Here is a 22,169-nt window from a genome sequence, read left to right on the forward strand (position 1 = left end):
TACATCGGATTGGTTTCTTCTTTAAATTATAAAAAAAGTAAAAATATGAATGGTATTATAATGTCATACTAAAACTAAAACAATGGAAAAACCCTTAAAGGCAGAGTAAGAGATTTCTGGTAGCCAATGTTGATATTTGAAATCACCAAAACAAACACGCCCCTACCCCAAAAGGGTCTTGCCCCTATTTTGATAGCTCCGCCCCACATATACGTACGCAACCCAGGCAACGATTAGTTCTGTGAAACAAAGCAAAACCAATGTTACACCGTGTCTACGGACGTGAGCGGCGCGGAGCAACAAATCCCCGACAGAAAACTGCTGCCGGGTTCTATTTATGACATGCTGACACAAATTTCAAATGGTTTTCAACGGTCGTTTGATCGCGTCCAGTGTAGGCAGACTTTAGCTGTTGTAGACACGGTGTTACTTACCTACTGAGAAGAAACAAAGAACCTCGGCGTCCGATCGCAGGCCTCCGCTCCTTGAGTTCTCTCCAGCGCTGGAAAGCTGATCCGATATTTACATGGGTCCTACTTCTTGCCTTATCGTTCCGCAGACGTTTTCCTCTTTTGTTTTTTATCCGCCATCTCTATCCTTCTGTGTTTTTGAAAAATCACATACCCTGCCTTTAAGATAACATGTAGAAAGAAAAAAACATATCTTAAGCATGCAGAATTACATAAGTGGACTTTGAACGATTAATTGCCGCTTTGAACGATTACGTAATTGTGGCATCCATAATTGTAATTGCGATTAGAAATTCGATTAATTGTGCAGCCCTAATAGACACTCATGAAATGCATCAAAGAATGAAATAATGATGCCATTCTACTCAATCCCAACTTCAGCAACGAGGGAGGTTGAACTCAATCTATATTTTAGATCTATATACAATCTATATACTTGTATACATTTTAAAATAAAATAATTAGAATGAGGTAATATGAGCAAATTAACTATGTAATGATATGTATTATATTCAAACTGAAATCCAAAAAAATGAACCCACACACCACAACAGTAGTGGGCTTGTGTAAATGAGACAGTGATTGTTAAGTGTGGATGAAATATTCATCTTGAAAGGCCACATAAAGAACCTATTATACCCAGCGGGAACTCAAAAGGGAGTCTGTTTGAATTGAGCCCATAGAATCTGCTGCTCTACCGTTTGCATTCTAATTGAGGGTTTAGTAAACATGGAGCAGATGCAGCTTGGTAAAACAGCAGATTTTTGACCAAAAAAAAAAACCCCACACAAAAACAGATGAATGTGGAATTATGACACATGGAGAGCTGCTAATCAGACTGCATTCTTGGATTATGCCCAGTACTTTAACATTGGGATGCTCCCTGGTGTATACTTGAATCATTTTGTCTCTGATTAGATGAGTCTGTTTAAAAGACTGCAGACCTGTTCAGTCCTCACAGTGTGCACAGAAGGTGGAAAATGGTTGCGGTGAATATGATGGACCGTAATGGATTTTTTGACATGACGCAGTGCCCCCTAGTAACATCCGGCTAGACTGCAACTTGCTATGAATATAATTTCCAGATGGGTAAAACATTTCAACCTGTGCCTGAAATAGCTTGAATTACAGACTACTGCAGAAAATTTAGCTCAACGTGTGGATGAGAGTACGACAACAGCAAATCATCTTCCTTCTGATGCAACCAGGAATCCATAGGCCAAATCAGATGAACAGATTGAGTATACTTGTATTGATCCAGCCACAGTGTATTATTGATAACTAATTTAGCAAATGAATTGTTTTGAGAGATGCTGCCTGCTTTATTAATGAGGTTCATTCAAAAGCACTGTTCCGGTCAGCTGAATTACATTAGAGATGTCATAGAGAGGTCATTACAGGGAGACTTACCGACGGCTGGAGCGTTGATGCAGAGCTCTCTAGCCAACAGTAGGAAGGTCTTTCCCAGAATGTAAACATTAACCTACAACAGTAAGAAATAGAACTGAAAGGTCTGAATTATTCAATGGGTACATTTTCCATGTTAACGATAATTGATCCTTCAGACGAGGATGTTCCACAATGAAACATGTTCCATAATTAGTCTTTAAAACAAAGTCGGTTAGTGGCCTCTTATGCTCACAAAGGCATAAACAATAATACAGAAAAAACAATAACATCTTGCCCCAAAATATTTGAACGGTAGTGTGTGTCTATTCATATATATATATATATATATATATATGTATATATACACACATTTACATTTAGTCATTTAGCAGACGCTTTTATCCAAAGCGACTTACAAATGAGGACAATGGAAGCAATCAAAATACACACACACACACACACACACACACTAAACTTCAGACACCCCCTAATAATGATGAGGGTTATGACTTGAGCACTAGGTCCCTAGTTAGCCTGGCATCCAGGCAGGATAAATTGTGTTCTCGTCAGATTTGTGTGTGGCTACACTTGCTAAAGATTCATGGCATATTTGAGCCTCTGCCCCAAACGTCCAGTGTCTGTTCTATAGCAGATCCAGCTCAGTGGACAGCTGGGGAGTAAAAATAACATTACACCAGTGCTTAAGCACAGAAATGTCTGGCCCTAAAATAACTACTAATAAAAACTATAGAGTATATACTGTCATAAAGACAATATTGTGTATTGTTTCACAAACAAAATGTAGCCTCATATCACCTACTTGTTGTGTAATACAGCAATAAGGCATTAAAAGATGTGCATTGCAGAGGTTTTATGCTCTTATTGTAAAATCACTGCCTTGAATGTCTTAGTGATTTATTAAATAATACATAATTAATTCTATATGCCGTTAAGTGTGTGAGTATAATAGCTTCGTACATTAATTATCCAATCAGATTTCAGAGTTACAACATTTTATAAATCACAACTACCTGTATTTATATCTGTGTAAATCACTGAAATGTTAACAAGTTTGGCCTAATAAATGAAGAGAATCTATGCTAGTATATGAGATGAACTGAAGCTGGAAATATAACAGAATTTCTGACATTATTGCCCAACACTGGCATCTGCTTACCTGTTATGTCATATGCAATACCTCATACAGTATTTCTTTCATATGGTCATATGGACGGTATAAAAGATTATTTCAAGATTGATCATGCAACTTAGCCACAGCCGCTTAAGTTGCGCCATGTTATTCAGAGTAAGTATTGTAGAAAAAAAATATGAAAGGAACTGAAATGAAAGAAATCCAACCTGTAAAAGATCACTGAGGTCCAGAAGCATGTCTGCACATCAGTTAAGGGAAGAAGAATACAAAACAGCTAGATTATATCATAAAAAAGGGTTGAAAGTGTGATAAAGATCTAAACATCTTTGTCTAACTATACAGCTAACAATAAGAAGTCAATCCTGCTCCTAAATCAATCCTGGTCAGAGTGATTAATTTAACATTGGACGGCTCAGTACTGATCATCTCTACATCAACAGGCTTCGGCATGCAGTATCTCCTTATCTCTGCAAGAGATTCACCCTGACCATCTGTTATTGCTCACCTGAGCAGCACACACACACCTGAGGCACGTGTCTCCATGGTGACTAATGCCCCCTTTAGCAAAGAGATTAGCATCACTACAAGACAAACTAATCCCACTTTATCAGGAGTCTGACGGCCTTAATTACAGCCTGCTGTGAAAGACAGAGAGTATTTATACTTATTTCAAATTAAAGTGATTAAGACTGACATCAGTGATATTGAAATTGAGATATTGAAAGATATCTCTTAAATGATACAAGACCAGATATGAACCATTGACAAAAACTGCAGATATACTGCAGGGGTCAAAATTATATTGATAGCAGCATCTAAAAAAAAATAGTAATACAAAACATTTAAAAAATATCTTTATGTAATTTATTTTTAGGACATTTCTTTAAATAGGTCATGAACTGCATTTTTTTATTATTTCATAATGTTTCCCGAGTTGCACTTATAATATAAAATTGTCAGAATTTTGAAATAAAAGGGCATTTAATTTCTACCCTGATTTTAGCCGTCTGATTTGAACGCTCTGTTGGAAGGGTGAGTGGGCGTGTCTGCTGTGAGACTTCAATGGAAACGCCCGTTGCTATGACTGGCTGACATAAACAATGAGTATTACTTGTGGAGTTCTCGCTAAAACTTTTACTACGTTTTTACTATTACAGCTGTTGAGATTATCTGTTCGTGAAAAGTGTTGATTATAGCATTATATTTAGATCTACTCCCGTCGCATGAAAGGTTCATTGTAGTTGATAAAACTGAGCACATGAATGCAGCGATCTCGTCATTGTAAGATGCATGCATTTGAAGGGATCCCTCTATTTAGAACTGGGCATTTAATATACCATTAAGCAAAACAAAAAAAACAAGAATCTGATGATGAGCATTTGAAAATCATGACCTGTCCACCCAACAATTGCCAGATCAGGTCAGTGAAGCTCACTGAATCAATGTTTGCAGAACAACAGGTAATCTTCATCTTAAAGGACCGGTCTAAACAAGATGTGAGGCTGCTAGAAACACTCCAAACAGTTAAAACACTGCTAAATGGCTACAATGAACAAGAAAATACTTGTAATACTGTAAATACTTTAGTTAAGAATTATTTTAAAATACTTAAATACTTTGTAAAAATACTTCATTTAGTTGAACACTAAAAATAATACAGTTGTCCAAATAATTCTGTTTATCATATATCACAACGATGCATGAGATAAATGCATGGATGTTTGATGAGGCAAAGCCGAACAGTACACATTTAAAAATAGGACAATATTTGGAATGGGTTTGGCGGTCTGTAAAGTACTGGACAACTTATTTTCGTGTCTGCTCTTTAATGTGAAGTACTGTATCTTAGCATGCATCTGAAAGAGCCCCACCCAGAGACCGGTAACAATTCTCCTTTGGCAACTCTAAACGGCACACCAGGTACCCAGTCAGGCCTGACGCTACACAAAAGCAGAGTGGAGATCTGGGTGTGACCCAAACAGACACATAGGATGGTGCTTGTCGGTGTGAGTAAGAGTCTGTCTGTTTGTGAGACAGAGAGTGAAAGCAGTGCTGTAACACTATCCAGATGTGCTGTGTTGTAACACAGGTGTGGCGAGTCTCAAACACACATAATCTGAGAACAGAATTATGACAGGTTGGGGAAAAAACTAAAATGTGGAACAGGGGAGTGATATTTCCCTCAACTATCACTTCAGAATTTTACTTCGGTCTCTCAAAAAAGTTTCACATTTTCACAACAGTATTCACAAGGAATTCGACTTAGGTCAAATAAGTGTCACTTCAGTAGCTTTTGTACACAACCGGGACAGAGACTGAAAATCTGGGCTGTTTTCCATGATTTACTCCAGGGAACATCCTCTGAGACTCCGAAAGGTGCAGTAAACACTCTTCCCCTTCCTCTCTTTCTTCTCTGACAGCATATTGCAGCACTATTGTTTTCACATCCTGACACGTCTCTTCAGACCCTAAACCAGGTTTTCCCTAGGGAAAGTATGGACTGATAAAAGAGACTATCTTAGACCAGCATGAATTTCTATGCTGGTCAACGTTGGTTTATGCTGGTTTGGTTCATGTCCAACTTCTGATGATACTGGCTAACCAAAAAAAATCTTGCTTATTCATTTAGTTGCTTATAACAGCAACCAAAACATTTTATTACACACACAAATACATATATAATGGTATATATAATGTTCACATTTTATATATTGATATATTGAGTATATAAACATTATTTATATATTGAACCCTTGACTACAGGATTGAGCTAAAGGATTCTTGCTGTTAAAGACCTGAGATTTACTCTTATTTTCCTAAGTTTGCTGTAACCTAATTTGGATAATGTGCCTAACCTTATTTCGATTGTGCACACTTTCCTCCATGGATTACCAAGTGTTTAACTTGAGTTTCACACCCTAGGGATCATTGTGAGAAGGATACGTGGCGTTCCCTCCGTCCTGCAGACCAGGTAGAGGCAGGCGGCTATGACGTGTGTCATCTTTCGCCCTCGTGTCAAGTGCTTGCTCACCACCATCTTGAAGAAATTAAAGGCTGTGTCCAGGCAGTGCTGGTTCAGCTGCAGCTGGCTGCCGAGGTTGTGTATCTGTCGTTTCCCTAGAGACAGGACACACATATGCATCAGATTGAGCAAACATACACAGATCCACACATGCACGCTCATGCACCAAGGCATGACTTCACACGCAGGTGTTTGGTTTTCCAGTAGCACTGATGTCATGAGAACGGTGCACAGCTAGACAGGCTTTTAATGGAGCCTGGAAGTGAAAACGGGCAGAAAGACAGCTGTTTTACGTCTCATATGAGGCCACGTCCCTCTTTTCCCTTCTTTCACAGTCGCTCATACATTTACTCCTTCACAGAGGATCTCAAAACAGGCCAAGTTGTAATTCATTGGATGCACAGAATAAATTAGTCTGCCCTGAAATCCCACGTCGGGCTACAATGTGTTTAACATATTCAAATCCACAGTCCAGTGGGCTATCTGGCAGATTTCTGTTTACTTAACACATCATTTAGCAAAAGACCTTGTTCACCCAGACAGTGAAGGTTTCCCACATTGTAAACAATGAGAATGATTTAGGCCGCTTCACCATGTCATGCATGCAAAGTTGTTTTGCTGGGCAGAAAGGCTACAGATGTGATGAGTTTGGCATGTTCCAGTCATTCATTATGCTTGAAACTCCACATGTAGATGTGTTTATAAGAAACAACTGTTTTCATCAATCTGTCCTCTAAATGCGCAAATATGTGATAATGAGTTTAGCAGATGCATAGACGCATCAAACATTTTTTTTAGCCCAGTGATTCTCAAACTGGAAACCGATGATACCCAGGGTGTGGCAAAGAGGTCCTTGGAAACATTTTTTGGAAAAAAAGAGAATTTTTAATTATTTATAATTTATTTGCCTTATTTTGCTCTTATAGATACTGTTTAGGAATGAATTTAATTTGTAAACAACACACAGTCTTTATAATCACACTTGGGGGACCCCATTTGGGGGTCCTTGGCATCAGTAAGTATGAAAACTTTTGCATTGCTTTATTTTTTACCAATGGTATAGACAGAACCACGTGTTAAAGTGGATGTTTGACTTTTTGTTCCCCAACTGCAGAGCCCAGAAGCTGCAGTGTCAAGTGTCATGTTGGCAGGCCAAGGCCAAAAATAACTCAAAAAGCTTTTAAGAGCATAATCCTTCAATTTTGGAAGCACTGTGTGCCAACTCTCTGATACATGCTCCAGACCTGTCTAATCCCAGAGTATTTTTCACGCTGCACATGCCATTGGATTATCAGACAGGTCTGCGGTGACCTCTCTGAATGACAGCAGAATTACATAACGGCCGCAACACTGCAGGGACACGGGACACGGGACACCTTATTTAATGAATGAAATCTTGTGTTTGTGACCACAGAGACACTTTCATAAATCAGAAAGGTTTACCAGAACCTTTTCAAACTAAAACTACCTGCCAGACATACTCATAAGCACTATTATGTGTCACTCATTTAAAAAGTTTTTGATCTGTTATGATAAGCTTCTGTGAGTCTGAAATTGAATCATGTGTTTATACAGTTGTTGACCTTGATTCTCAAAGTATTTTGCTCTCAGTTAAAGTTAAAGCTCAGAAAACGCACCAGGACAGACAGGTGTAATTGAGAAATTTATAATATAATGCCACAAAACTCACTGCTCTCACAGCCCCTCTGATTCATCTACCAAGTACATATTTACACAATGCCATGCCTTATATTTGCTAAATCAACACACACCTGGAACCCAAAGACATTTATCAGGCAGCTCTATGAAAAAGATCAACAATTAATTACATCTTGTGTGTTTTTCAGAAAAGTGCAGATGCAAATGATGTAAATTTAATTAGCACTTGAGATGTAACTGGGTCAGAAATGAATGTAGATGATTTATTGAAACATAAAATTAAAGGAATATGCATCCACAAGAATACTATATGTGATGCATCTAATGGCACTATATTTGATTCGAATTTAAATTATAGCCTATCATATGGCTTTGTTCCAGAAGATAAAGAATATAATGCAAGAGCTACTTTTATTTTACATTTATGGTCCTTTATTCGTTTTTTGCTTCATTCACTTTCATTATATAGAAGAGAGTAGCCAGGACATTCTTTAAAAATTCACCTTTTGTGCTTAACAATAAGAAAGAAAGTCATACAGATTTAGAACGGCATGAGTGTGAGTAAATAATGACAGACCTTTCAATTTAGGGTGAACCGTCTCTTTAAGTCTGCATGTTTTATAAACCTTGATCATCCACTGACTGCACCTACACTCCACTGCTGACTAATATAAAGGTGTGCCTACCGTTCTGGAGTGTCTGAGCTCGCGATTCTTTTCCCAGACTTGTGTGGAACCCACTGCCCAAGACCGGAGCTTTGGAAGTACCTAAAAAAGAAACAAAAAATACAATTTATTGTTTTAAAGATGAAGGCCAAGCTGAAATCAGACAATTACATTGAATAGGAATAGTTTTGGCTTATAGTATATAAACAGGTGTACAAATAAAAGCCTATTATTTACCAGCGACATTTTAAGGCTTTAAATACAGCTCTAGCGCACTCCAGAGGATGTCTGTGTAAAAACAGCATTATCAGTTCTTAAACTGAATATGATTACTCCAGTGACACCTATCGGGTGCCATGTCTCTACACAAGTGTTACTATAACAACCAAAATGGAGATTGATTGACACACCTGAGACTGATAACCAAGTCAGGGGAGCTCGGAGGAGAGTGACAGGACGATACAAATGAACCACAACTCTATTGGCTTCCCTCTCAGTAGCATATTGCTCAATTATATATATTTTTCTAGCTAGTGTTTTTGTCAAATCATGGATGTTAGCTTCTGCTTTGGGTAAGTTTCTGTGACCAATTTACAACACATGAATATGCAAAGATGTAACACAACATATTGAATCACAAAACTGACACGCAGAACTGATATACCACAGGCTTCTCTTCATGTGCTTTCAACTGTGCGATGTGAATGGAAGTTATGTTACCACTGATCTACAAGGTCTGTTTATAGTGATGAACAACATTTCAACATATAATAGTACATTGTTAAATCCAACGCTGTAATGAATTTTAATGCTGCAGGTGCCATTGAGACCGAATGTCGCGATCGATATTTCTGGGTGTCTGTTGATGTGGGCTTTGCAGGCCATGTCCCAAGATTTGAGGCTGTAGGTATGGTGCTATGGCTTGACAGTAATCTCTACCACAAATGATCACACATTATATTTTAATTCTCATATCAGTGCATATTTTGTAAGTTGAAAATGGAGTGCATATCATTAGTGAGGATCATGCATCCATGTGTGGCTACACATTGAACAACTTGAATGGCCGGGCATCTCTGAGAGCTTCCTATTTCTCCTGCCACACCGAAAACAAGGCAAGAGTTTCATTAAAAAAAAAAAGAAAGAAAAAAGTCCAAAGACAAAACTGCATTGATTTAGTTGTAGAACTATCAGATCTATGAGTCTTGATTATGGCTTTTTGAGAACATTGTTTTCTGTTGTATGATGTCTTGTAGAATGACAGCAACTTCCTTTTCAAGCTGAATGTTGTTTTGACTGACCATACTGGGAGAGAGAATAAATACTCTCTCACCGAGAACTGCACACTGCCCGTTGACTGGTCCTCAAAAGAGATCCTCTGTGAAGAAAACTACATAGAGGTAGGACTGTTCAAGGCAGGCAATGTAAATCCTGTGTGGTATGCAGCTGTGTTGCTATTGTTAAAGGCAGGGTATGTGATTTTTCAAAAACACTTTAGAAAACTGATTCGGGCTATTAAAAATGGTTTCTGTTAATTTAAATAAAGCTGGAATAAAATATAAATATATTGGATGAAAAACTTAAAGGAAAATTTGAAAAAAAAAGTTCTAGTTAAAATACTAAAATTATTAAAACTGAAATAAAGGTAAACATGGGTATTAAAAAATAAGCACATAGGAAAATGACTAAAATTAGAATGAAAACTGAAAATATATAAATAAAAGCTAATTCAAAATATTAATAAATACTACAGTTGTACATAAATAATACTAAAGCTGGTCAGCAATATCTGGTTTTCTCTAAACTAGGTGACGGTGGCGAGAGATATACCCTGCAGATCTGATAAACGCAACACTCCCTGGCTGGCTGCTCTTGCTTTCGTAAGAAATATTGACACTTTAAAAAAAAAAAAAAAAAATTTATTGACCCTTTAATTGCATGTGTGAACTTATAAGAATTTGAATTTCTTATTGTCAGCTCTGTATCTCCACTTGTAGGCCCAGAGATCTGCCATCTCCGAGTGGCAGATAATGTTCCTGAATCAGGACTTGCAGAGCTTGGATGCGATGTCTATCTCTGATGCCAGGCGAATGGGATACATGCTGGATTCCACTCCAAACAGGGTTGTCTTTCGCTCTGCCTACAATCAGACACATTCAACAATCACAGAGGCAGGTGAAACTAAAAGGGATAGTTGACATCAAAATTATGTCATTATTTACACACCCTTAAGTCATTCTATACCAGTATGACTGAAGTTCTTCAGTGGAACACAAAATATATTTTCAAAAATGTCTCCGTATGTTTTGTACATATACTACCGTTCAAAGGTTTGGGTTCGGTAAGATTTTTTAAATGTCTTTGTGAACTATCCCTTTAAATGTTAATTGTGCAGGTTCCACCATGATTTTAACATGAAGGCTGAAACCAGCCTTGTTGTTTCCTCAGATTGATCGCATTGCTGTAGAGGTGATTCATGCAACAGTGTTTTTCAGGCAGAAATGGGCTGTAGTGATGCTTGACACGTCTGCGGCATGTACGATAGGTAACTCATTGGCCATGTTCAATTTCTGATACATTATAGAAATGATTGTTATTGAATTAAATGTACATATAATATCTTAATTGTAACTAACAATTCAGGCTGTCATAGGCCATACTTTTCTCTCAGTGTTGCATATTTATCAGCCCCTAGCTCATTTGATGGAGTGATTTTGCACTGGAGAACTCCCAAAGTCATGACCCCCCTGGTGCAGGACTTCCCTGGGTTTGTAAGCAGGAGTATTGAGCTGGGTGTGGATGCTCGGCTCTTGGACGAGGCCACCAGGAAAGCCATGGGTTACGTACTTGGAGAAGATGGGCAGGTGGTGCAAGTATCAGTGCCTTTTGGTGCACCAGGAGGTTACATAATGGTATGTACTGGACAAACCAATAACTAGTGTTGTGCATTTATGAAAAAGAAAGAAAATAAATAATTGTCATGTTTGTTGCAGAGCTTAGTCGAAAATAATGTCTATAAAGAGAGTTACAAGGCTTTCCTGTGCTATGAGCACATCTATTCGCATGTGTTTATGGATGATAATGAAATAGAGACCAGACATCGCCAGCTACGAGTTATGGAGACACCACTAGTTCCTCGGATTCCTTTCGCTATAGATGGTGAGATTATTATCATACCATTATACAATAGACTGATATTGATTTATGACTGATGCAGATTATTTTTCTGATAACCAATAACAGCTTATTGACATAACTAAATGATACTTATTATAAAATACTAAAAATGTCATGTGTGATGATTAATAATACTTATTATTATTATTATTATTATTATTATTAATTAGTTTATTTGATCTAGATGATTGCAAATTTATTTTAGTCGTGTTATATTTTTTGCCCTCTAACAGAAACTGTGCCTCATGAAGAAGTGTTCACTGTATATCTTGGTAGTTTTGCTTCGGATGTGGAGCTCATTGCAATCAAGCTGAATGAGAACAATCTGTCAGTAACAGATGCCATTCAACAGCATTACCTCATTACAAAAATTCCCCACATCAATGGGTCCCATGGCTTCATCATTAAGGTTCCTTTTGAAGATAAATCTGTTAACAGAATGGTGAGGGTTTTTCTTTTATCTATCATTCCCACAGTACTATATTTATTACTTATATTATTAAAAAATAAAATCTAATTTCTAATTGACAGTATTTGGGTGAAGGACTTCTCCAGTACTCTGCAGAAATGAACTACACCCTAAATATCATCGAGCGAAATGACACATTTTTCCACCATGTCTCTGTTGTGGCACATGTTAATGATGCTTGTAAGTCTTAAAGAGTTAATGACCTTAAATTACATAACATGCAAGTGACCAACAAAAGTTGTATTTGTTTCCCTCTCATTCAGTCCCTCCAGATGTCACTGCTTTCTGTACAGCACAGAGCATAATATTCAGAATAAATCATCCGAAGCAAGCTGGACTTTGGGAGGTCTGTGTGGGGCATCAAGCTCTCACATCTGACTTATCTAGACTGAAGGGATACATACTGAAAAACGACAGTCAGAGTATGACTCTGGAGGTCCCACTCTTCACATCGGGCTACATTTATGAGGCAAAGAAAAACATTTGTCGTTTAAATAACATGTTGACTTTCATAATGTCATGGCAGTCTTGATTCAGATCTCCTTTTGTTCTTAACATTAGTATAATAATTTTGGCGAAAAGAAAACGTAAATGCATTATAAATGGAAGTGTATATAGGGTTATTTACTTTTGTGCATCAAAAAATTGTTATTAATATAAATGAAAATAAATAATACAAATAATTTAAAAGAATAATTAATGTAAGTTCTTCAAAAATAATTATTTTAAACCTAGAACATACTTTTAAACCTAACATTTTAGGTTTCTGTTTTTCCAGGACATCACATTGAGAAACTTTGTTGGCACTTTTGAAATTCTTATAAGAGACTCGAAGACTCTGGAGATTCACAAGAGAACAACAAAGCACTGTTACTTTCAGACTGAAGAACTAACGGGCAAGACACCATAAAATGCTAACAGGTTTATAAGCTTTAAAATGTTATCTCTCCACTAATAAACAATCATTTCTATTGTTCTAGTGTGTTCCACAGATGGAATGATGACCGTGGTGGCAACTACTACAAAAACCTGGCCAACAGTGCCACCTAGCAGCACAACCCTTCTAGACAGAAGATGCAGACCCAAGGCAACTGATGAGACAAGGGTCATGTTTTCTTTTGGTGTGGATACATGTGGAACTAGATTAATGGTAAATGCATAAATTGACCTTAGTCATATACAACCGACACAAAAATCTGGGCTCGGTAAGATTTTTTTAAACATGTTTTTAAAAGAAGTCTCTTATGATCATCAAGGCGGCTGAATTTATTTGATCAAAAATACAGTAAAAAAATTTTGAAATTTTTAAAAGTTATAATTTTAAAATAACCTTTTTATATTTGCAGTTCTTAACAAATTTATTAGACCACCACCACCCAATGTAAGGTTTGTGCCGCAGCTGCCCTAAACTAACAGTATCGGTGACTGATTACAAAATCTTTTTTCGATTCCGTGAAGGTTAATCCACCAGTATGTGTAAGCTCTTTTGTCACAGTTGTATTTGTAATGTTAAAATATGATTATTGTTGTTATCCATGAATTTTCAAATTTACTGGTTTACAAGAAAGGCAGAAGAATAATAAAACTTTTTTTTTTTTTTTTTTTCGGATGCCAAATTATAGTCAATAAATGTATTAAACACTGTACATATATTTGAATATATTTTAAAATTCAGTTTATTCCTATGATGGCAAATTCAGTTTATTCCTATGATGGCAAAGCGTAATTTTCAGCAGGTATTCGTCCGGTCCGGAGTGCCACATAATCCTTCAGAAATCATTGACATGCTGATGTGCCTTTTTTTTTTTTTTTCAGAATACTTTGAATAGAAAGTTTAATAGGACCGCATTTATTTGAAATAGAAATATTTTGCAATAATAAATGTCTTTACTGTCACTTTTGATCCGTTTAATGTGTCCTTGCTGAATAAAAGTATTAATAAAAATAAAATAAACTTACTGGCCTAAAACTTTTAAGCAGTAGTGTATATCTATTCACTGATGGATATGTAATCTGCATCCTTGTGTAGTTGGGTGATGGCTACATTGTGTATGAAAACGAGGTCATTTCTGATGGAGGTGTCATAATTGACCAGGAATCAGCCATTACAAGGGAATCAAAATTTAGGTATTTGTCAATATATGAAACTAGTAAATACGTGAAAATTGAATTAGGCTAAATACGATTGATCTTTGAAAACAAAAAAAAATTCTGATCAGCTCCTTTTTTTTCCCTTCTGAATATTTCAGGCTCACTGTGAGATGCTTCTATGCACTTGACTCTGTTAAAAAGGTTTTTACATCCAGATTGTTTGAAGGACCTGGATTTGGTACAGTCAAAATTACAGACACTACAGTTGTAAAAGGTTAGTACTAACACTTTCTATTACAGGAAAATTCATCAAAAGAATTGCTTTAATTTATTTTTTCTCTTTGTATCTCTGCATAACCTACAAGGACTACAAGGAAACCTTATCAACTCTCACGCAGCCTCTGTTTTTGACCCTAAACCGTGGCCAAACGACCTTCCTAATGAGCCTGGCAGAGGCTGCTGTTCTACAGATGCGGAGGAGACACAGTTTCTGCAAAGAGGACTTCCACACCGTGCAGATCCCTCATCAAATCAAGGCAGGAAGACATCAGAACACAGTTACCACGCCAGCAATATTCCCTATCCACACAGACATGCCCAACTCTTCAAGCAATCTGGTGTGCAGTTTAACCCTCAATCGATTATCAAACACAGTTCTGGTCCATCTATGACACCTGCAGGGCAGCAGAACTCTTTTGATGGCTTGTTTAAAGACTACAGATCTTTCCTGGTTGACGTCCCACAGAAGACTCCTATGAAAAGGAGTGGTCAAAATCAAGACAATTCTGTGATGATTGGTGACGACAGTTCTGCTTCGGCTTTCTACAGAGGATCAAAAAATGCGTCACACGTCATGAATGAAACCTTGCCTTCCATTTTATATTCTCTCATTGCCATCAGTAATCCAACAAACTACAATCCAAATAGCAATAAAGTGAGTGACCAGCTTTTCCTGAAAGAATACATGGACCATTACACTCCTGACGGTGATTTTCAACACTCCCCTGATCATTTTAATGAGTTGATTAACAATCCGTCTACAAAAGATTCTTCTCTCTACACTGAAAATATTATTTCTAAAAAACTTGAAGCAAGCGAAGGTGAACAGGGCCAAAAACATTTGGAAAGTTACATACTTGCCACTGAAAGCAGTGCTCAGCCATTCAACGGATTGGAAAAAGTAGGCCTTTTAAATGTAGTAGGCGAGCACAACAATTTCATGCATGAAGATGATGACGATAATTCAAAGAAATTCGCTTTTTTGCATACACAACAGCAAAAAGAAGTTGAAGATGGGCATTTTCTTTCTGATCATAAGCTTTTAGCGGTAAAACCATCATATGACAAATTGAGAGGGACCCTGTTCTTCCCTGGTAGCAGAAGCCGTTACGGTTCCAGCATTCATAAAGGAATAATAACAGGTAATTTTTCATTGCTAAATTATGTACGGTTAAGTAACATGATACAACAGTAAATTTAAGCAATTTGTTTACAATGTCAAATTTTAAAAAAAGTTTACATATTCTAATACTGAAACCACACATTCTTTTCTAGGATGACCATGGAGGCTGTTTCTTGTCATGATGAGGAAAGTGCAATGAGATTTGACAAATAACATGACAGTCCCAGGTGGAAAAATCAAGCCCATTCAATCTGAGGGTGTATTGTATTTGTCCAGTCCTGGCATACTGCTTTTGCAAATAAAATGCATTGTGATCACTAACTGTCAAATTAAGTTGTAATTTTTCTTGGTTAACAAAACAACAACAACACAAAAACTGTTAAGATCTGATTAAGTCCAAATGCATGCTAAACCAAAATGCTATCTCATCTCACACTTATACGAAGAACTACTAAATAATATTTATCCAAATAATTTACAACCTTGGAACTAACCTGGTGCTAACCTGGAAACTATTACATGAATAAGTTTAAGATTATTTTTTTTCCCCCAATTGCTCTTTTTGTGATAATTCTGATTGATTGATTGATTGATTGATTTGGGGGGGTTTCTCCATTTAATAAAAAACTCTTTCAGAAATTATTTGAAGTGAAATTGATAATGAGTGTGCAATGTATTAGAATGATGTGGTACTGGCCTCTGCTGATTATGATCAATCTGAAAAATATAATTTTTACGTAATAAATCTGACCCTGTTGCTTGCCAAATTCCACATTCACAGATTCACATATTTCAATTCTAGACCTCTCTTTTTTTTGCATTTTGAAAGAAATCGAGGAATATCTAACATCAGTTAAACTGGCTAGAAACAAAAAAAAGCTTTAAAAACATTGCCGTTGCCACTGGTGCCCCTCAAAAGGTGAATGATGCTGGTCCCAACTGTGTTTAGGTTGAAGTGAACAGCTCTTACCATCAGCGGACACGAACTGGCCGACAGCTGAAGACACCCCTCCACTGTTTTCCACAAACTGAACCTCAGATACGATGATATTATCCTCCAGAACCGACCCACAGGCTGTGCAGACGGCACTCCCCCGGGCTGGGTCTGTGTCGATGTCTGCTCCACCACAGCTCTTACACTGACGACTCATGCTGGCAGCAAGATTCAGACCTGAGGAAGATAACATGAGCACCATTGCTGAACAAGAAACATTTGACTAGACACACATTATCTATTTGGTAACGTCAGTTTATTATTATTCAGATATTACAATAAGATACTTAATCAAATCATACAGAAACTTGTAATAAACTCGTAAATGATAAAGTAAACTATACAACACGTCCAGACCGGGATTTGAACCCGGGTCGCCAGATCACAAATCTCCATGACAGTCCGCTTCGCCACGGAACACAATGCTCACTCTTCAACACAACACCTACTTGAGCCACTTTCACTGTCGTTCACGTATCATTTTTGTTTTACATATTAGGATTATCTTTATATTAAAATGATCTCTATTGTGTATATTTCTAATGTCTATAAACCTTGCTAAGCTAATGTTTTGATTTTTGTGCACATATGCTACCAAATGAAAAGCTAGCTTGCATAAGACCTGTGATACAAATGTAAACATAATACAAACAGCCCATTTTATCCTTTTATTCTTTATTTCATATCATAAAGACGCGCATAAATTTAAGACATTAACGCTAGCCTTCAATAGCAAACCACTCACCGGTCAAATGAAGACTTTAGATCAAACACTATCAAGCATTATCCAGTGTCCACCAGTCCTATTTATTCTCAGGTTTCACTGAGCAACATGTTTAAAAGGACTAAATTCATTTTTTATGGTCATATATTTCATTTGACACATAACAACATTAATACTGTTGTGACTTTCTACCCAACTGCGATACAACATTGCGGGCTGCTCTGAAAACTGAATATAGAGGGGTGGCCGCTACGCCACAGTTCTTCTTTTAGTTATTTTTGCTTAGTTTATTTAACTAATATGTGTCCTTTATGGCAGAACACATCTTTTACGAAATATTAATGATAAATGTATCTTTTATCATCCCAGTTATTCGATTTAGTTAAACACTTTCATTCAAGACACCCCCATTTTGATAATGCACTGGTCCGGTGGCAGACCGCGGTCTTAAAGGTCCCATGGCATGAAAATTTCACTTTATGAGGTTTTTTAACATTAATATAAGTTCCCCTAGCCTGCCTATGGTCCCCCAGTGGCTAGAAATGGCGAGAGGTGTAAACCGAGCCCGCGATAATATGAAGGGAGTGTGTTGTTTAGCCGATATGCTATCGCACTCTTTCTCTTATTGGCTTGATAAAATAAAGTATTGTTCGTTATATTTGCAGTCGCTTATCTGTCCTTGAAATATAAACAACACTAGGCTAAAAATAATACAATCGGTAATCGATTGAATTTAAGACTTTGATTTTGGCAGAGTTGCTGACCGGGAAGTAAATGTTGTGCAGTTCAAAATGTGTGAAGATAGTTTTAGTGAGTTAAAATAACAATTAAAGGTTATTTTATTAACGTTATACTGTTGAAATGGAGATTAACGAGAGGCGATGGAGTGGGAACAGCTTGATCTGAATCCAAGGATTATTGCTGCTGTTAAAAAAGGTTGGCGAGCAATCAATCCACCTTAAGTACACTGAAGTCGAATTCGCGTCTTGTTTAATGTCATTTTATTGTTCAGCCAATTTTAGGTCAGCCAGGGAGATCCTCTGTGTCTCTGGTCCAGATTTGCAGAGGCTGACGCGCTTGTCAAAGACTGATGTTCAGCGCCTGCATTGCGCTGTAGCGGCTGCAGTCCGCAAGTCCAAGCCGGTCACAGGTGGGCTTCGTTGATTGCAACCAGAATCAGCTATTTTTTAAGCAAAACTATTGTTTTAATATATTCGCAGCTTTACAGCTGATCCGTGGAGAATGTCCTGTTTTGGAGGCCGGAAACAGGCTCTCTTTTTCCTGCCGCATTCTGGACGGTCTGATGCGTGGTGGTCTCCCGTTACGAGGAATAACAGAGCTGGCAGGCGAGAGTGCTGCTGGAAAAACTCAGTTCCCTCTCGAGCTTTCACGAGACATCACGGAGATATTTCTCCGTTATGGGAACTCCTTCCCTTCCAACCTTTCCTGAAGTCCTATTGGCTCCCGCCAGTCCAAATGACTGGCCAATTGACGCGAAGTATGCAAATCGCATGCAAATACTGATGAGCTCGAGAGGCAGTATAAAATGCGGTGCGTGCGACAATTACGTCAGAATCTTCTACTTCACCTGTTGAATTCACTATGGCAACAATCTGCAAGATCTGCATGGGACCAATAGAGCCGCCGGATCAACACGACCACTGCGTCGCCCGCCTGGGCCTGGCCCACGCCGAGGCGGCGCTGGACGAGTCCAACTGCGGGCATTGCGCGGACCTTCCGGCCCGCGTGCTCCGGACCCGCCGCGCTCAGGGAACCGAGGTTACGATAGTAACCGGAGCGTTCTGTTTGCAGCTTTGCTTGTCTGTCCAGTACCCGCAGGAAAACGGAGGGCTGAATTCAGGTAAGGCGACTTTTCCAGAGTCAGGTTTCGGTACACCGGTCACGGCCGAATCTGGAAGAGTGATCACGATATGTCATACTTTTTTTTCTTCTTTGTTACAGAATAGAAACGAACTGTTTGAAATAATTTAATTTCCCCTGAATAACTTACTGGAATTGAAGCATATAACCATTATAGAGCAGTGGTTCTCAACTTTTTCGACTTCAACCAAGTTGTTCATGATTTACTAGATAAGTATTTGTTTTTAGTCAATTTCTACCTGATAAAATAAATACTTTATAGCAATTTAAGATTTTATTCATTTCCATGATGTCTAGAAAAAAAAATCCAGGTCTTGAATTCACACTTTTAGAATGCCCTGAATTATCCAGGTTTTCCAAGATAGTTGAGGGAGGTCAATTAAATAAATATCTTGATTTTTGATTGTTTTATGTTATTTTAATGCTTTTTAAAATTTTAAATCATTTTAAGTCATCTTGAGGCCCCCTTAGAAGTTTTCTGTGGTCCCCTAATGGGCCTTGGCCCCTTGATTGAGGACCACTGCTATATATTGCTGACTATCAGAAACGCATCGAGTAGAGTTTGAGATCTCTTCTGAAACTGGCAACGTGAGCAGGGGCGCTGCTAGGGTTTCTGGGCCCCCTGAACAGCATATTGACTCGGGCCCCCCTCCTCGATCGTGTTCCAGGGTGGGGGTGCCCCTCGGTAAAAATCACGTTCCGGAACCCTGTCCCTCGTCTGGCCCTTGGAATCTTCCTAGCCTTCCTCCCAAACACCCCCCCCCCACCCCCGTTATGGCGCCCCTGAACGTGAGATTACTGGGGTGGAAGGAGAGTTGAGAAGAAAGAAATCATTTTGACAAATTTCTGCTTAACTGATGTATTAAATCACATTTTATATGGTATTTTAACAGGAGCTGTTTATATTTGCACTGAGGATTCTTTCCCTATCAAACGACTAAGGCAACTCATTGCCCTGCAGCCCCGGCTCAGACCAGATCTGCCACCAGCTCTGATCCACAGTCAGCGTTTTAGCGACAACATCTACATTGAGCATGCAGTTGACCTGGTGAGACTGGCAAACATTTATAATAATAACCAGTTAATAACCATCAGAAAGCACTTAATGCTGGTTGATATGTGAGCAGGAGGCTCTGCAGGCGTGCGTGTCTCAGCGTGTGCCCGTGCTGCTGAAGCGAGGGCTGGTCAGACTGCTGGTGGTGGACTCTGTGGCGGCTCTGTTTCGCAGTGAGTTCCAGGCTGATGAGGCTGTACAGAGGTCACGCCACCTGCTGGCCTTTTCCAACACACTTCACCGCCTGAGTCATGAATATGGTGCACCTGTAGTCTGCGTCAACCAGGTTAGACTGGCATCTCATTTCTAACACCTAATCAGAAATACTATACAATATGTTCTGCGAACGCCATTGATCTTATCTTATGAATTTAAAAACATAGAAATTGTTCTTATGCTATTTCTCTGCTCCAGGTTACAGATGTTGTGGACGGACCAAATCCAGGACGGTGCGACTATGGGTGAGTGTGTTTGTGTCAGTTTAGCCAGCAGCAAAACGGCCCATATACAGTGGCAAGAAAAAGTATGTAAACCCATTAGAATTGGCTGGTTTTCTGCATTAATAAAATGTCATCTGATCTTCATCAAATTCCCAAGTATAGAAAAACACGATGTGCTTAAGCAAACAACACATAATCAACTCTTATCTTTCATGTCTTTTATTGAACACATCCCAGTAAATATTCACAGTGCCTTAAGCATATTGTGCTTTTCTATACTTGGGAATTTAGAAAGATCCGATTACATTTTATGCTCCGCTCATTTCAGAAGGTTTGGTGTAATTACAAAACTGGACCAATCATATTTAGAGCTTCTGAAGCTCTATAGTAAGTCGTTTATAACTTATCATACACAGGCTGGTGGGCAGTAAGGTGCTTCCTGCATTGGGCATTGCTTGGGCTAACCAGGTAATGGTGAGACTCATGCTCAAGAGACAAGTACAATCAGACAGCCGAAGCAGTGCTCCTCGAAAATTAGAAGTGGTTTTCGCCCCACACCTCCCTCGAGCGAGCTGCCTGTGTGGGGTTTGGGAAGAAGGAGTGAGAGGGATCCCTGATGACCATTCAGACCTGCAGCCACAGGGCTCTTCATGATGAATTATCGGCAGATGGAGAGGACTACATTCACCACAACATGGCAGTTAACAGCTGCTAATGGACATAAATGTTTATGAAGAACATTTGAATGTTTTTGTGATTTTGTGAAGAATGGCTAAATTTTTACCATTTGAAATTAATGCACATTATTATTAATGTAAAATAAATAATTATTATTATGCCTTTGATACACAGAATAAATATTTTCCTTAGATACATGTTGTCACAGTTTTAATACATATAGTTACAAGCAGCCATAAATAAGGTGAATAAAACCCTAAAAGCTAATTGTCACCTCACAGCTCCCCTTGAAGAGAACAGGGGATATGATCTACGTAGGCTTACGATGCTTTTCCCAAAAGCATCGTAAACCTACGTAGATCATAGATCCAATGCCACCTTGTTTTGTTCTCCCATATCAGAAAGCAAAGTAAATTCAATTTGCTTTATAACTGTCTGGAGTCCAGTCACTCTTCGATCAATCTACTGACCTACAACACTCAAAACTAGGACAGATAGCGTTAGTTGAGACTAGGCTATGACTTGATTTTTAATTGTTCTAGCTTATTTTAAATGCTTTTTAAAATTTGTAATCATTTTAAGTCATCTTGAAGCCCTCTTGGAAATTTTCTGAGGTCCCCTAATGAGCCTCGGCACCCTGGTTGAGGACCACTGCTATATATTGCTGACATTTCAACTATCAGAAACATATAGAGTAGAATTTGAGATCTCTTCAGAAACTGACAACGTGAGATTACTAAAAGGAGAATTGAGAAGAAAGTAATCGTTTTGACAAATTTCTGCAGTATTAAACCACATTTAAGCAGTGAAGAGAACAGGTTGTTTTGTACTCCCATATCAGACAAAGCAAATTCAATTTGCTCTATAACTGTCTGGAGTCCAGTCACTCTTCGATCAATCT

At 38.2% G+C, this 22,169-nt stretch overlaps 3 protein-coding genes across 6 annotated transcripts in view; 2 read left to right on the forward strand and 1 right to left on the reverse strand.

Moving 5' to 3' along the window:
* The window catches only part of brf1b (BRF1 general transcription factor IIIB subunit b), a 70,545-nt gene extending 53,185 nt beyond the window's left edge, over positions 1 to 17,360 (reverse strand). For both annotated transcript variants that reach the window (XM_016525466.1, XM_016525465.1), the window contains exons 1-6: positions 17,237 to 17,360; positions 16,468 to 16,668; positions 8,380 to 8,460; positions 5,956 to 6,129; positions 3,219 to 3,250; positions 1,881 to 1,953 (exon numbers count right to left, since the gene is read on the reverse strand). In XM_016525466.1, the coding sequence (XP_016380952.1) occupies positions 1,881 to 1,953; positions 3,219 to 3,250; positions 5,956 to 6,129; positions 8,380 to 8,460; positions 16,468 to 16,648 (541 nt within the window). In that variant the 5' untranslated portion in view covers positions 16,649 to 16,668; positions 17,237 to 17,360. The remainder of the gene's footprint in view (positions 1 to 1,880; positions 1,954 to 3,218; positions 3,251 to 5,955; positions 6,130 to 8,379; positions 8,461 to 16,467; positions 16,669 to 17,236) is intronic.
* Positions 8,765 to 15,860, forward strand: LOC107718405 (uncharacterized). Of its 3 annotated transcripts, none has more exons than XM_016525462.1 (19): positions 8,765 to 8,940; positions 9,028 to 9,092; positions 9,176 to 9,265; positions 9,352 to 9,473; positions 9,615 to 9,758; positions 10,167 to 10,238; positions 10,356 to 10,529; positions 10,807 to 10,903; positions 11,047 to 11,270; positions 11,352 to 11,517; positions 11,769 to 11,977; positions 12,067 to 12,184; positions 12,268 to 12,473; positions 12,783 to 12,900; positions 12,985 to 13,154; positions 14,034 to 14,131; positions 14,254 to 14,369; positions 14,461 to 15,516; positions 15,650 to 15,860. In XM_016525462.1, exons 1-19 carry the CDS (start codon positions 8,912 to 8,914, stop codon positions 15,652 to 15,654), a joined length of 3,279 nt encoding a protein of 1,092 aa, XP_016380948.1. In that variant the 5' UTR covers positions 8,765 to 8,911; the 3' UTR covers positions 15,655 to 15,860. The 3 variants fall into 3 exon arrangements, with proteins under 3 accessions (XP_016380948.1, XP_016380950.1, XP_016380949.1); XM_016525464.1 differs by having other exon boundaries at positions 9,639 to 9,758; XM_016525463.1 differs by having other exon boundaries at positions 8,765 to 8,930.
* Positions 17,361 to 18,005: 645 nt separating the features above from the next.
* LOC107718435 (DNA repair protein XRCC3) lies at positions 18,006 to 21,402 on the forward strand. Its single transcript, XM_016525502.1, has 8 exons — positions 18,006 to 18,151; positions 18,228 to 18,365; positions 18,436 to 18,586; positions 19,015 to 19,076; positions 19,990 to 20,144; positions 20,224 to 20,436; positions 20,565 to 20,611; positions 21,007 to 21,402. Exons 1-8 carry the CDS (start codon positions 18,097 to 18,099, stop codon positions 21,242 to 21,244), a joined length of 1,059 nt encoding a protein of 352 aa, XP_016380988.1. The 5' UTR covers positions 18,006 to 18,096; the 3' UTR covers positions 21,245 to 21,402.
* The last annotated feature ends 767 nt before the right edge of the window (positions 21,403 to 22,169 follow it).

The sequence above is a fragment of the Sinocyclocheilus rhinocerous genome, unplaced genomic scaffold (assembly GCF_001515625.1).
Source record: "Sinocyclocheilus rhinocerous isolate Xijiao unplaced genomic scaffold, SAMN03320098_v1.1 scaffold453, whole genome shotgun sequence".
In the NCBI taxonomy this organism is placed as follows: domain Eukaryota; kingdom Metazoa; phylum Chordata; class Actinopteri; order Cypriniformes; family Cyprinidae; genus Sinocyclocheilus; species Sinocyclocheilus rhinocerous.